General features: G+C 54.3%; 6 protein-coding genes across 6 annotated transcripts; 3 read left to right on the plus strand and 3 right to left on the minus strand.

Moving 5' to 3' along the window:
* Positions 1–1059: 1059 nt before the first annotated feature.
* M409DRAFT_50769 (uncharacterized protein) lies at positions 1060–2356 on the plus strand (the record flags this gene model as incomplete). The annotated part of the gene is made up of 8 exons (XM_033811626.1): positions 1060–1125; positions 1172–1384; positions 1492–1578; positions 1668–1758; positions 1818–1862; positions 1998–2012; positions 2069–2104; positions 2157–2356. The coding sequence occupies 8 exons, from the start codon at positions 1060–1062 to the stop codon at positions 2354–2356; spliced, it is 753 nt and encodes a 250-aa protein (XP_033672200.1).
* Positions 2357–2729: 373 nt separating this feature from the next.
* On the minus strand, positions 2730–4048 carry M409DRAFT_18426 (uncharacterized protein; the record flags this gene model as incomplete). The annotated part of the gene is made up of 2 exons (XM_033804487.1): positions 2730–3124; positions 3181–4048. The coding sequence occupies 2 exons, from the start codon at positions 4046–4048 to the stop codon at positions 2730–2732; spliced, it is 1263 nt and encodes a 420-aa protein (XP_033672201.1).
* A 551-nt stretch (positions 4049–4599) lies between these two features.
* On the minus strand, positions 4600–6440 carry M409DRAFT_18427 (uncharacterized protein; the record flags this gene model as incomplete). The annotated part of the gene is made up of 2 exons (XM_033804488.1): positions 4600–5912; positions 5960–6440. 2 exons carry the CDS (start codon positions 6438–6440, stop codon positions 4600–4602), a joined length of 1794 nt encoding a protein of 597 aa, XP_033672202.1.
* Positions 6441–6817: 377 nt separating this feature from the next.
* On the minus strand, positions 6818–7387 carry M409DRAFT_18428 (uncharacterized protein; the record flags this gene model as incomplete). Its single annotated transcript, XM_033804489.1, has 1 exon — positions 6818–7387. The coding sequence occupies one exon, from the start codon at positions 7385–7387 to the stop codon at positions 6818–6820; it is 570 nt and encodes a 189-aa protein (XP_033672203.1).
* A 518-nt stretch (positions 7388–7905) lies between these two features.
* Positions 7906–8645, plus strand: M409DRAFT_18429 (uncharacterized protein; the record flags this gene model as incomplete). Its single annotated transcript, XM_033804490.1, has 2 exons — positions 7906–7944; positions 8007–8645. The coding sequence occupies 2 exons, from the start codon at positions 7906–7908 to the stop codon at positions 8643–8645; spliced, it is 678 nt and encodes a 225-aa protein (XP_033672204.1).
* Positions 8646–9453: 808 nt separating this feature from the next.
* M409DRAFT_18430 (uncharacterized protein) lies at positions 9454–15281 on the plus strand (the record flags this gene model as incomplete). Its single annotated transcript, XM_033804491.1, has 3 exons — positions 9454–9907; positions 9959–15031; positions 15085–15281. The coding sequence occupies 3 exons, from the start codon at positions 9454–9456 to the stop codon at positions 15279–15281; spliced, it is 5724 nt and encodes a 1907-aa protein (XP_033672205.1).
* Between the last annotated feature and the right edge of the window lie 145 nt (positions 15282–15426).

Consider the following 15426-nt stretch of genomic DNA (forward strand, 5'->3'; position numbering starts at 1 on the left):
CCCCCGTCAACGCGTTGGAGGACGAGGAAGGCACCCGACATCGATTTCGACCGCCACAAACGTTTTGCATACGCGCTTGTAGCCGTAGCCAGCACGAGCAAGATGCACTTTTCAGATCGTCTTCATGTGCTGGTTGGGAAAAGATATCGAATTGGAGGGGAAACGCCAGAAGTTCACTCATGCCAGGTCCACGCTCCATGGGTCCGAGCGCCTGTCTGGGGTGGTTGGTTGCGTTGGAAGGCACCCCACCCTTCGAACCCGATATACTCCATGTCGGTACGAGGAGATAGCTACGATTCAGGCGAGTAAAATGCACTTTTCCATTTTGTTGTTGAACTACTGCGTCGAAAGATCTTTACATCGAGGGTAAAGTCCAGACTTTCACGCGACAGCTTCCCGGGGTCCGAGCGTCCTCGTGCGTTGGAAGACATTCCACTTCATCATCTCATTTTCGGTGGAAATGAATGTTCGCTGAGAGCTACGAACGAGACGAGTATTTCCCAGCTTCTTATATCGCAATAGCTAGTTTGGGGCATGTCATGCCTCGTTAAAGAGTAGAGGTTTTGGCAGTCAAGGACCTCAAGGTTTCGGGAAACTTTGGCTAGCGCGTCCAGGGTCGCATCAAGTTTTGATCTTTCGTCTCGTCTGCCTCTTTTCCTTCTTCAACGATCACCACACGAATGTATGTATCAGACTCCCTGACATCAGACCCAATCCTCGAGACGTTCCGCACTGTGCACAGCCCGAACAACTATCTGGAACGACTATAGCACGCGCTGCTTGCATCAGACTACCTCAGCACGACTATTTTCGAGTCACTCCCTGCACACACCTCGTCTACACCACCATTACCCACTCCTCATGCTACTACCGGCCCAAACGCTTGCGCGTGGACCTCATCATACTAACATATATCTTATAGTCTCAACTCATAACTGTAGATCGCACTTGTAAGTACACCGTCGTGGAACTCGCGTACAATCAGACTTCGTACTGCGCAGTGCTGACCTATATGTTCTTAGCAAACAACCATCCAAATGTAATCAAAGCTGCTCCCGCATGCTGATTGAGCTATTCGTTGACTTTAGTATAGCGAAACCGAAAGACCTTGCGCGACAACATCCAGTAGGTATTGTTTGACTGCTATACTCTCAAGGAACTTGGCTGACAGTTCTTTTGGGCAGAGAAGCGAAAAGTAAGACTCTCTTCGAAACGCAAACTCTACCTACACCGATCCCTACTCGCGTTTATCCTCGAAATCTCCAACCACCTCAAGACACCGTCTCCAAGGCACAAGCTCTGGGTTGTGCGAGATATCGAGACGAGAAAGTATGCTGATATACGTATAATAGTGTCGACTAGCATCCAGAATGTCTCGAAGTTGGTAAGTGCTATCTTAGTTTTCGTTTTCTTGCCCCTTCGCTCACTGTGTTGTTTATTAAACACAATGCACATTGCATGACGAAGGCTTATAGCTAACGATTTATATAGATCATGAACAACGGTACCGGCGGCCGCGGCGGGAGCGGTGGAGGAGGTCGTGGCCCTCCTCGCTCCCAAAAATGCCATAAGTGTGGTGTAAGTTTTACTATGCTCCTGAGCAGTACAGCGATTAACGATTGATAGGGCTTGCACCATGAGGGCAAGCAATGCCCTACCGACGTTAGTACTCGGCATGCCGGCGTGCGGCAGAGCTTGATATTAACAGACTACTTTTAGAAGAAGAAGAAGCTCGACCTCCGTTGCTTAGAGTGTGGTGTAAGTCTTTCCAAGCTAGCTTTGGCAACGAGATGCATTATATACTAACTTCATAATAGGGCGATGGCCACTATCGATCGAAGTGTCCCTCGAAGGGCAAGCCGGTCTGTCTATGTCCGATGCGTAGTCTTTCTATTTACTAACTATCCTTAAGCACGCCCATGATCGCGGCAAGTACGGTATGTACTCTATACAGCTCTTTCTCCTGCTCGTATTTAGTGTGCTGACGTCGACTGTAGCCAAGATCCGCAACGGTAAGACGTTCGAGTAGCCCTACGATGAGGTCCACGTATTAATGCCTTCGATCTAGACGAGCACAAGGCTGCCAAGCAGCAGAAGAGTCCTCGTATGTTAGCTGCTGTGTCTTTGACGATGAGATCAATGCTTATTATATCTAGCAGGCGACGTCGACATGCCCGACGCGGGCAGCAAGAACGCCGGCGCGCCTCCCCCCTCCGGCCCTCCACCAGCTGCTCCGTCGGCGGAGCAGTTTGCTGCTCTTATGGCGCAGGTGCTGCAGCAGCAGCAAGAGATTGCTGCTCTGAGGCAGCAATTGCCGCAGCAGCAGCAGCCGCCGCCAAATGGCGAGGACGGTTAGAAAAGCATGATCGTAGATGGGCAGGTACACGTACTGACACTATGTAGACGACACGGGCGCCCATTCTGGCAGTGAAGAAGAGGGTAAGATTCATCAATAGACATCTAACATCCTGTTTGCTAACTTTATCTGTAGAGAACCCCTGGGAGGGAGAGGACCAGCAGGTATTTAGCTGCCATCAAATTGAAATCGAATATAACTAACTTTTGAATAGGAGCGATAGATGGCCACGCCGCCCGTGACAACAAGAAGACCCGTATCATCCCCCGTCATCTCCAGCTCGCCATCCGCAACGACGAAGAGTTGAACAAGCGCCTTGGCCACGTCACCATCGCCGAGAGTGGTGTCCTCCCCAACATTCACCATCACGTTTTTAGCTTTTCATAGCTGTTTGATAATGAGACCAAAAGCACTCTCGCCCAACAACCATCATCCTCAAGTCCCTGCTCATCTGCTCCACAACGGCCCCAGGGCCGCCCTTCTGATACCCCGCCCCACCCAGCACCTGCTGAGCCTCGCGGTTCGCCATCTCCTGGATCCTGCCACCCTGGACTTTGGCGAGCGCGATGCGTCCCGCGACGTCCGGCTCTTGCCAGCCTAGGGGTGATTGTTGGACGGCGTAGGCGATCTGCTCGAGCCAGGCCCAGTGCGATTCGATGTAGCGGGCTAAGGTGGAGAATTTGGCGGCGATGATTTGGTTGGCGATGAGGGGTTTGCCGAAGGTGGTGCGGGTGTTGGCGTAGTTGAAGGCTACTGATAGGCAGGTTCCTATCAAGAACATTAGAATGCGGTGTGGGATATGTGAGGGTGTTGGGGTGACTTACTCGCTTTCCGATTACATCCCACGCTCATGATATACCTCTCCCGGTTGAAGTTGACCATGATGACTTTGAACCCCTCGTTCTCCTTCCCTAGCAAATTCTCCACAGGAACTTTCACATCGTCCAACTCCACCAACGAAGCACCTCCAGCCTTCTGCCCACTATTCGAGATCCTCCTCATCGAGACCCCTTTCGAATTAGTAGGAATAACCAACACGGAAATCCCTCCCATGCCCGGGCCCCCAGTCCTCACCGCAGTCGTCATATGCGTCGCCCAAGGAGCCCCCGTAATCCACTTCTTCCACCCATTCACGACATAAAACTTCCCATCTGCCGTCTTCTCCGCCGTCGTCTGCAAATTCGCAACATCAGAACCACCACTCGGCTCCGTGATCCCCAAACAGAAACTCGTCTCCCAAGTGAAAAGTCCCGGTAACCATTTCCGCTTCTGCTCCTCTGTTCCATGATGGATCACCGGCGGGATCCCAATCACAGACCCCCCTCCCAACGAAGACGTCACACCCCCCTCCACCCGCGACGTCTCATCCGTCGAAACGAGCACATGAAACGCATCGAGTTGATCAATCGGTATCCCCGCCGGAAAAGGGATATCCTTCGGCCTGTACTTTAAAGGAACATCTGAAAACGAGAATCCAGATTTTGCCCACGCCTCGCGCGCGGACTTGGGAGCTTCGCCGGCTTCTTCCCAGTCCAAGGCGTAGGGGAGGATGTTAGTGTCGATGTAGGAGCGCAGGGCGTTGCGGTACTTTCTGTGGGAGTCGTTGTAGTAGGGGGAGGGGATTCCGTGGGACCAGGCGGGTTCGCTCCAGGGGGCTGGGTTGCCGAAGACTTCTTTGGGGGTGGATGGCATCTTTATCTTGTGTTGTGGTAGGGGAAGTCGCTTGGTTCAGCTTGCAGATGGAAGGAGTGAGGTTGTGGTTGTGTGGCGCGTTTGTTGGAGAAGATCCTTTCGATTTACATCTCAGTTGATGAGTTCAACGCATTAGCGATTTGATAGTATGGGAGATACTCGTCTGAGTGTTTTATGGTTCACGAGTAGTCTCACTCCTCTTGGCAGTCGCGAGGGGAGGTGGAGCTGTGCTGTCGGCCCTCGGCTTGACTCGCCTCAAGCGAGAGGGTCGATGCGAGCATGAACGACATCCATCTATGAGTGCTCGAAAGGAGACGGCATCTAAACACATGCCGCTTTAGGATACTCCAAGAGTCTGGTTTAGGAAGGACATCAAGAGAAAGGGTGACAGTCATTCCCAAATGTTGCTTCTCGTTGTAGATTTTAAATCTATTCATCTCTGTGCCGCTTTTTCTCGCTGTGTTGAACCTCCAATAGCTTTTCCTTTCCCACTTCCTTGCACTCCTTAAGTACGCCGAATGCCTTCTGTATCTTGCCACACTGCAGTACGCTCAAAGCGTCACCGAAGCAGCCTCCAAGACTCCGTCCTCGCTCAACAGGTCCTTCCTAACATTCTCGTCGACTTGGCGATCAACACCCAAGATCATGAGCGCCTCGTTCTCCTTGCCATTGGCACTGGCGTCTGCTGAGAGTCCGCCGTTGTTCTTCAGGCCCTCGTCGATAGGTGCGACGCTCATGAAACGGATGTTCACGCCCGCCTTGCCCAATTTTCCACCTACAGTACCGATCTTGCCAGGTTCGTCGAAGTTTCTGCAGATGAGAAGGACGCCTTCTGGGACGAATGACGTGGAGAAACGACCTAGGCGAGAGATATATGGCGTGTTGTTGGAAACGAAGCCGGAGATGATCTGGTCCTCAAGCTTCTTGGCACGGTTGCCAGCAGCGTCTTTGAATGGATCCTGACGAGGGGCACGAGATGCAGAGGGAGAGCGGGGATCGAGTCGTGCACGCAGAGTGACAGACGCAGAATAACCCTCACGACCCTCGACATCACGATCTCTTGCACGAGATTCGTTGATGAGGATGCCTCGCTCTTTGGCGATGAGTTCGGCGTTGACGATGTTGATGTTGGTGTTCTCCTGGCTGGTGATTGGCGCTACAAGACCTTTGATCAGAGCGGCGAAGAGTGGCTTGGTGGTGTTGGTGGAAGCCAGCGTTCCTTCGTAAGTCAAGTCGAATGTGGTGCGTAGACGTTGTGCTGAGTTCGATGGACCGAAATAGGATGTATATAGCGAGCCCATTCGCTCCAGGAGAGTGACGAACGGAGCCAAGGTACGGTACTCTTCGGCCATGATGATGGGAGCGTTTACAGCAGAGCGAGGTAATTGGCCTGAGAGGATTGAAAGCACTTGCTCGCAGACATCGATCGACACATTTTCTTGAGCTTCCACGGTCGAGGCTCCAAGGTGAGGCGTGGCCACGACTTTTGGGTTCTTGATCAACTTTGATGCAGCATCATCCGCTTGTGGTGGTTCGGAGGTGAAGACATCCAGACCGGCGCCTCCAATCGTCCCGGACTCGAGAGCCGAGAGCAGAGCACTTTCGTCGATGATACCACCTCGAGCGACATTGAGGACTCTGGCAGTCTTCTTCATCTTTGAAAGCTCGGCTGTGCTAATCATACCTTTGGTGGAAGCTATCATAGGCGTGTGAATGGTCAGGAAGTCGGCTTGCTCGAACAACTCGTCCATGGTTGACACAATTTCCACATTTGCTGCCGCTGCGAGGTTGACGTTTGCATAGGGGTCGTAGCCGATGAGGTTCATTCCAAGTCCGCCTGCGGCACGTGCTACAGTGAGACCGACTGGATGTTGTTAGAGTAGATTCAAAAGAGATTATCATACGCCTAACCTTTGCCAAGTCCAACTATGGCCAATGTCTTGCCCTTGACTTCAACACCCGTCAACTTGCTCCTTTCCCACTTGCCAGACTTGATGCTGACGCTTGCGTCGCCAATGTTCCTGGCAGTCGCCATGAGTAGGGCGATCGTGTGCTCGGCGGCGGCATTGATGTTGCCTTGCGGTGAGTTCACCACAATGACACCGAGCTTGGTGGCGGTCTCGAGATCGACATTGTCAACACCAACACCAGCTCTGGCAACCACTCGAAGTTTTTTGCCCGCTTGTAGTAGCTTGGCGTTGACCTTGGTCTCTGAACGGACGATGAGAGCCTCGTAGTCGCCGATGATGTCGAGTAGCTCCTCCGGTGACAGACCCTTGCGCTCATGGACGTCCAGGGACGCTTGCAGCAGCTTCAGGCCATCTGGAGATACCTTCTCGGGGATCAAGACCTTGGGTCGCTCGCCGCCATTGGCTGTGCCTTGCTGGGCCATGATGCTTGTATCACTATTCTGGGGTGTGTAGTAGTACAGCTGGAGGTCAAGCCAGCTCTCAATGCTTGAATAAGACGTAGAACGCTCAAATATATCCTCGCTGTCCGGGTTGCTCAAAAACTTCCTGAAAACAGCTTGCTTGCCGGAGTCGGACGAGAAGCAGAAAGTAGCGATGTAGCTCTGGACTACGCCCTGATCGCCCTGGTGCGGTCACGCTCACTTCCAAGGCCGCAAACACCTCAGCTGCACCTTGAAGTTAAACCGGCCTCGCCCCGCATCCCACGTCGGTAGGAATGCTGGCGGAGAGCTGCATTAGTGCTCCACTGTTTCCACGACTCGACTGCGGTGGCACCTCGTCATGTACATCTCAAGACTTCTCAGAAGACTATCGTAGAGCTTTCCTCTGGCATCTTGAAGCCTGTCTGCTGAAAGTCGGCCATGATGGCTTCTGCGAGCTGGTCCAGCTTCGTCCGCTGCAGTTTCAGGACATTCGTGGCTACTTTACTGCTACCCGTGTGATCGGATCGAATCGAGACAGCCTCGTCTTCGTGAGATGGTCGCTGGTTGGTGCCGTCCGCGCTTTCCGCCGTGATTCTCCTCTCGAAGCCGCTTCGACGTGGTGGAACACCGCCTTCGAGCACAAGCAGCAAATGATTCTGGATCTTGCGCATGATGATGTTGGATGTCTGTGACTCGACAATCAGAACGTGCAGCGGACTCTGCTCAGCGTCCTCCCGAATTTCGCCGTTGAAGCCGGATTGCTGCTGATGCTCGTGTTCCTGCCATGTGATTGCTGCGACGGCTGCTTGCTTGCGGATGTCGCTGATGTCGGTGGGCTGACTGTAGGCCAGAAGGGTGCCGTTGGGAGTCATGAGATACCACTTTTTGCAGAGGCGGTCATCTCGGTTGTGGGAGAGTAGGTCCGTGAGGGCTTTGGAGTTCAGCATGTTGGTGGCTGAAGCCTGCAGTGGGAAGGGACAGGATGGTGTCGCACAAGAGGGCGAGGCGGGCAGATGAATGTTCAGACCCGGTTCATCTCCCGAGACGGCGAGTGTCAATGGCAAGGATGGCGCTGCTCAAGTGCAGAGTACTCGAGTCCGTACCAAGTGGCGGTGATGCAGAGACGAGTGCTCGCCCAAAATCTCACCGGCTTCTCAGCTCCAGCAACGCTTTCTCGTCAACCACCTTCATTCTGCGAGACGAAACTCGCTTGAATGCCAGCACGGTGCGATGGAGCATATGTGGAGTCTTGTACAGGATGTCCACCGGTCGATGGGACCTGTGCTGGTTGATATCCATGGGTCTTGATAATGGCCGCGTGCCCAGCCAATCGGCAAGCACAGCGAGATTGACAAGACGAAAGCCTTCCGTCACCACGACCCTTCTCTCTCGCCCACAACCATCTTCCCTTCGCTCACATCGACATCTAACAAGCAGACACTGCACTCTGCACATCTCAACTACGATGGCGTCTGTCTGTCTCGTCGGCGCAACTGGCCTTGTGGTCCGCCATATCCGCTCTCACCACGATGAACGTCAAAACGCAGGCTGAGAGACGTGAGCTAGGGATCGCACATCTTCAACACGCTGAAGAGCCGGGATGGCGTGAGTAAGATCTTTGCATACTCGAGGAAAGAGCTGGCTGCGGGTGCAAAAGTCTCGCCTATCGTGTCGAAGGAGTCTGCCGAATGGCCGAAGCAATACCCTTCTGGAGCGCAACTGTTCATCTCGGCGTTGGGAACGACGAGAGCAAACGCAGGTGGTTTTGAGAATCAGAAAAAGATCGATTATGAGTTGAATCTGGAATTGGCCAAGGCTGCACAAGCCGCCGGAACGAAAGTCTACGTGCTCATATCTACCGCCGGAGCGGACAGCCAGTCAATGATGGGATACCCAAAGATGAAGGGGGAGCTCGAAGATGCCGTGAAGGCACTCGAGTTCGAGCACGTGGTCATTGTGAGACCCGGCCTCATCGTCGGGACCAGGAGCGAGACACGTACGGCGGAGTTTGTGCTCAGGAAGATTGCTGGCACCGCAGGAGCTGTCAGTAATAAATTGAAGGACTTCTGGGCTCAGGATGACGAGGTGATTGCCAGAGCTGCTGTCAAGGCCGGGCTGGACTGTGCGGAGGGTAAGGAGAAGGAGACGGTTAGGATCTTGGCTCAAAGCGACATCGTGAGATTGGGGAGGACGGAGTGGAAGTAGTGAGGGGAGAATGCGAGTGTCAATGGCCAGTGCACCGTGGTCAAGCATTGCTTGGACATAGCTCTAGGGAAATGTTATGACTTGATCTTGATTGCAGTAACAGTTTGTTCAAGCAACATCATTTGAATGAGGCAACATGATCGTGTCGTTACAATCTGACTGTCGAGTCCAAGCATTGCCAACTGTCTGTGATCGCAACAAAATCCTCGTAAATTAGACAGACCATAAAGGTGGTATTCTTGTTCAAGTCGCCCATGAATGTTTAATCAATTCTCGGCAACATTGCGACACTTGGGCCCGGGCCGAACCTTCTGGCTGGCGTCCAACGGCGAACCTTCCACTTCCATCATCAGGACAGACGTCAAACGGGACTCGCTCACACAATCACTCAACCCTCTCCATTCACCACATCTCTGTTTGACGCCCGTTTGCCGATTTCAGTGTTCGCTGGGCGACACCAGCACTTCCATTCACTCGCACGACCCATGCACGAACCGAGCCGCCCCCAGCGATGCTGAGCAATGAATAATAAACCGTCACATGGTCGACACTCGCAGCATCCTCCGCCCGACACCACCACCACCAGGTAGGACTCTCGCAGACGCCCCGCCCCGCGCCTTCTCTTCTTCTTCTCCTACCGCTGCTGCTGCCGCCCAGAGGACTTCAACATCCACCACCGCGCCTGCCGCTGCTCATACGCCTGACTCGTGTGTGAACAGCCCGAGCGTGCTCAACCTGGGCCCACGGCAGCTCCCTCTCCACCACACTCACCACCCACCACCATTCTTCATCTCCGACACTCATTGACATGAGCTCAAGCAAGCGTGTGACCCGCCGTAGCGCCGCAGCGGCCAACCAGCTGCCTACCGACGCCGACAGCATCGATACCACCAACCCCCTCACCTCCAACACCACCGCCGACGCCGCATCTGCCCCTCGCAAGCGCAAGGCCGCTGCCAACCCCTCGCCACCCGCCGACCGCGAGCAACGCAAGACTAAGCGTCCCCGTGGTGGAAACGCCGCTGAGTCCAACACGCCGACTGCACCTGCTCCAGAGCCTGTCGAGGCGCCGAAGAGAGGAAAGAAGAAGGCGGCAGCCGCCGCTATGTCAAGTGCTGGGTCTGCTACGCCGCCTCAACCTGAGTCAAAGGCAGAGACTGACATGGACAGGCCATCTTCGGACACCTCAGCGGACGCCTCACCACAACAACCTGCTCGAGACTCGTCGAGACGCAAGTCCAGTCGTCGAAAGTCCAAAGAAGGTGTGGCGACGAGATCAGACCAATCCCATCCAAACACTGACTCTACAACAGATTCACACCCGTCAGGATCGGCAGCACCCTCGAGAAAGTCACGCAAGGGCTCGAAGAAGGATCAAGATGTGGTGATGAAGGATGTGGACGAGAAGGCGAATGACGCTCCCCAACCAGATACTGAAGACGATGACGACCAGCCCCGCCAGGATGCTGGAGGAGGAGCTGAAGGCAGTGATGAGCCACCACGTCGCTTTGGCCAAGACGAGCTGGAAGCAGCCATGGATCGCGCTGGTGAAGACCCGTTCGCCGCCGCTGGGTATCTCTCGCGATGGGGTGGTCCGGGAGGCTTGTCGAGCAGTCTGAGAGCCCTCAGTGGCATCGTATCCGGTACCAACAGTCGCCTCCGCGGCATTCTGGAGCAGCTGCGCGCGAAAGACGATCCATCTCTTCAACTCATCGCTCTGCAAGACCTGTCTGAGCTGCTTCTAGTCTCTAACGAGGAAAACTTGGCCGGCCACTTCATTCCAGAACAATACGTCAAGGAGCTTGTCACTTTGATGCAACCCAACGAATTCACGGGCGAAGAGAATCCAGAGATTATGCTTCTGGCCTGTCGATGCATTGCCAACATGATGGAAGCCCTGCCGCAATCTACAGCCACTGTCGTTTATGGTGGTGCCGTCCCTGTACTCTGTCAGAAGTTGCTTGAGATCCACTACATCGACCTCGCGGAACAGGCATTGAGCACTTTGGAGAAGATCTCCGTCGAGTTCCCTTCATCCATAGTTCGTGAGGGTGGCTTGACTGCTTGCTTGACCTACCTCGACTTCTTCGCCACGAGCACTCAGCGTACAGCCGTCACCACAGCTGCCAATTGCTGTCGCAACATCCCCGAAGACTCGTTTCCTACGGTCCGCGATGTAATGCCCATCCTGCTCAACGCCTTGTCGAGCAGCGACCAGCGAGTGGTCGAGCAAGCATCGGTGTGCGTGTCACGCGTGATCGACAGCTTCAAGTACCACGAGTCCAAGTTGGAGGAACTTGTGAGCCCCGAGCTGCTGAAGGCTATCATCAGACTGCTTCTGCCTGGATCCACCAACTTGATTGGACCAAGCATTCACACTCAGTTCCTTCGAGTTCTCTCGACCACTGCCCGCGCCAGCCCACGACTTACGGTCGAGCTCTTCAAGATGAATGTTGTTGACATGCTCTACCAAATCCTCACGGGCGTCTCCCCACCCTCTGGCACTGATGGTGTTGCTTCTAAGATCGATAAGAACGTCATTATGCAATCCATCATCCGCACCCCACGAGACCAGATATTCGAGACACTCAATGTCGTCTGTGAGCTGCTTCCAACAGTCTCTCAAGAGCGTCTGATGTTCTTGGACGAGCTTCAGGACGCTGGCTTTACCGGTGCAGAATCCGTTTCCATGTCAACACGCTCAAAGACTTCGCCAAACGACAAGCGAGTCGAGCTTCTGAAAGACTGTCCAGAGCAAGTTCACCGTTTCGCAGTCGTCCTTTTCCCGACCTTGATGCACGCCTACACCAGCACCGTCAACCTCAGCGTCCGCCAAAAAGTACTGACTGCTCAGCTGAAGATGCTCTCGAACTTGGACACAGATGTCCTGGAAGAGGCTCTACGTGGCGTCACGTACGCATCTCATCTTGCGGGTATTCTGTCTCAGCAAGAGAATCCATCTCTAGTCACATTCGCCTTACAAGCGGCAGAGCTACTCCTAAAGCGCATGGAGACCATTTATCGGCCACAGTTCTATCGCGAGGGAGTCATAGCAGAGATTGCAAAGCTAGCAGACCGTGCTGTCAACGCTGATCCTGAGCCTGAGCCTGAAGTTGCAAAGGCTGAGAACGAAGAGCCACAACCGCGGCCAGAAGTTGATGAACAACTTGACGAAGAGCACGAGGAAGAGGCTGAGGCAATTGAGGTCGACGTCGAAGATGGCGGCTCTGAGGCAACTGAGGACAACGGAGAGAACGATGACGACGACGCGGATGAGAATGATGGCAACGAAGAGAATCAAGACGACCATGACGACGAAGACGAAGATGATGGAGAAGACGATCGTCCTCGGTCTGAAGACTCGGAGTTGCCATCGAGAGTAGCTGCTCGCCGTGTTCTGGACGTCCAAGACATCGTCACTCTTCGAGCCAAGCGTTTCATGGAGGTTCACGGCCAAGAAGGCGATGAGCAGATGCGTAACCAAGCCACCAAAGTGCTTGAGAACATCAAGTCTATTGCAGACCAGCCGAGAGACCGTTTTGGTCCTGGCAGCAAGCAGAGCGGCATCTCCCTGTTCAAGCAACTGGCGAAGCACTTCGACGGTGACGCGCTGGAGAGCATCACAAGCTACGAACTGATGACTTCTGGAATCGTAGAGGTTCTGCTCGACATCTTCAATGCTGATGATGACCAAGCATCCATCAGAGCCCGTTCGGACTTCTTGGAAGTTTTCATGTCGACCTCGAACAACGTCAAGATCGCAACTGGAGCCGCAGAGTCGCCTACCACTGCCTTCAGTGTGCTCATCCATAAGCTTCAAGAGCTTCTCAGCCGTGCCGAACACTTCGAAGTCATCACCGTTCATCAAAATGCTTTTGAGAGCAGCCGAGGCAGCGCAGCTTCCATGCTAGCAAAGCAGCTGCGCCTCAAGCTTGTGGCAGATGAAGATTCAGGCATTCCTCGTGCATACCGCAATATCATGGTCTCGATCCAAGCCATCGCTACAATCAAGGGCCTTGATGAGTATCTCCGTCCGCGCATTGCTCTTTCTGAGCGTCCTCGCGGTGGCCGTCGCGAAGGCATTACCAGTGCTATGGCGGCCTATGCTGCCGCGATGGCTGGTCGTCCAGACAGAGGTGCTCCACCACCATCCGCCCCGACGTTGGGTAGCTCACTGCCAACCCGTTCTTCAACGAAGAAGTCGTCACGCTCGAAGTCTTCCAAGTCTGAGAGTGCGACTACGGAGCCAGAGCCTACCAAGCCCGAAGAGAGTGCTGGCCGATCTTTGCGCCGTTCGTCTCGGAGGCATTCGTCGCAGCCCTCCTCGGCGTCTGCACCTGCACCTCCGCCTGATGCTGCTGCAGCTGAGCCATCGTCCTCGCAAGACAAACTCCCGGAAGATCTGCAAGAAGAGCTGCGTGAAGTTCTAGAGTGCGCAGATGAGGCTCACATCTCGGACGATGACGACGATGAGGATGTTGATGCTGAGCTGGATGCCATTGTAGACGACCTTGAGGATGGCGGTGGCCTTGAGGGCGATGTCCCAGACCCTTCGGCCGTGAACATCGAATCTGCTTCAGGCAAGCTGACGGCGCGTACCGAAGACGGTGCTCGAGTGGCCACACCATCTCAAGGCGTCCCCACACCCCCGACTGGCCGTGAGCGTTTGTCTGCTTCGGCCAGACTAGCAGCTGCGCGGGAGATGCTGGCAACGCCAACCTCGTCCTCTCGTCCAATGTCGTATGCCTCCGCTTTGCAGCAAACCCCTCAGGACTGGCACATTGAGTTCAGTGTCAACGGGCAGCCAATTCCGTTCGATACCACGATCTATCGAGCCTGTCATTTTAACATGAGTCAGGGTGACGAGATCTCTGGGCGCAACATCTGGTCTGCTACCCATTCCATCACTTTGAAGCGAGTGCCAGGACCGCCTCCGTCTGACCGCAGCACACCAACTCCCAGTGCTGACCCTGCCCTTCACAATGGCCTGCCACCCTCTCTCGACAAGCACCCCGTGACGTCTGGAATCCTGCGGCTCATGAGCATCCTTCACGACTTGAATGCTAATCTGGATGATGTTTTGACGGAGAACAAGAACGCCGTGAGACTCAATGCTGAGCCTCCTTCCCAGTTCGTCAACACCAAACTCACCGCGAAGCTGAATCGACAGCTCGATGAGCCACTCATTGTCGCCAGTCAGTGCTTGCCATCTTGGAGCGAGGATCTTGCGCGGTTCTACCCCTTCCTCTTTCCTTTCGAGACCCGTCACCTCTTCCTCCAATCCACGTCCTTTGGCTATTCCCGCATGATGTCGCGCTGGCAGAGCAGCCATGAGAACGAATCTCGGCGACAACGCGAAGAGCGTCAGTTCTTGGGCAGAGTGGTCCGGCAAAAGGTCCGCATTTCTCGCAGCCGCATTCTGGAGTCGGCGATCAAAGTGATGGAGCTCTATGGTGCATCTTCGAGCGTCCTGGAGGTCGAATACTTTGAGGAAGTCGGCACCGGCCTTGGCCCGACTCTTGAGTTCTACTCCACGGTGTCGAAGGAGTTCTCCAAGAAGAAGCTGAAGCTGTGGCGTGAGAACGAGTCCAACGATGCTGACGAATTCGCCTTCGGACAGCGCGGTCTCTTCCCTGCTCCGATGAGCGAGGAGATATCGCGCGGCGAGGTTGGCCAGCGTGTCCTCCATATGTTCAAGATGCTGGGCAAGTTCGTTGCTCGATCTATGCTGGACTCCCGCATCATCGACGTATCCTTCAACCCTACCTTCTTCCGCATCGGTGAAGGTTCCTCTACCGCTACGCCATCCCTTGGAGCCGTTGCCGCTGTTGACCAAGATCTGGCACGCTCCCTGAAGATTCTCAAGAAGTTTGCCAGTGCCAAGCAGCGCATCGACGAAGAGACCAACTTGTCCCCCACCAAGAAGATGCAGAAGGCAGAGAACATTCGCATCAACGACGCCAAGATCGATGACCTAGGTCTTGACTTTACCCTGCCTGGGTACGACAACATCGAGTTGGTGCCAGGCGGTGCAAACGTCAACGTCACCATTGACAATGTCGGCGAGTACATCAAGAAAGTCATCGACTTTACTCTCGGAGCTGGTGTTCAGCGTCAAGTCGACTCTTTCCGCGAGGGCTTTTCAGCCGTCTTCCCATACACAGCTCTCAAGGCCTTCACACCAGACGAGCTGGTCATGCTGTTCGGTCGCGTTGACGAAGACTGGACACTCGAGACGCTCATGGATGCAATCAAAGCTGATCACGGCTACAATCTCGACAGCAAGAGTGTCCGCAACCTGCTGCAGGTCATGTCGGAGCTGTCACCACAGAACAGACGTGACTTCTTGCAGTTCGTTACGGGTAGCCCGAAGCTGCCAATCGGAGGTTCGTACACTTCCCTCCCACTTACTTTGCACAACATGCTAACTTCATCCCAGGTTTCAAATCTCTCACGCCCATGTTCACCGTGGTGTGCAAGCCAAGCGAGCCGCCTTACACCTCAGATGATTACCTCCCCAGTGTCATGACCTGCGTCAACTACCTCAAGATGCCCGACTACACCTCGCTGGAGGTGCTCAAGCAGAAGCTCAATGTCGCGATCAAAGAAGGTCAAGGAGCCTTCCACCTTTCTTAAGAAGCAATCAACGAACGAAACGAAATCGGTTTAGAGTGCTATGCGACAGGGAAGCAAGCACTGGTGCACGGCGCTGTTTTTGACGAGATACTCACAAGCAAGATCACATCAACTCGAAACCACCAGATGGTTGCAGAATGCATAG

Source organism: Zasmidium cellare (assembly GCF_010093935.1).
Source record: "Zasmidium cellare ATCC 36951 unplaced genomic scaffold M409scaffold_5, whole genome shotgun sequence".
NCBI classification, from domain to species: domain Eukaryota; kingdom Fungi; phylum Ascomycota; class Dothideomycetes; order Mycosphaerellales; family Mycosphaerellaceae; genus Zasmidium; species Zasmidium cellare.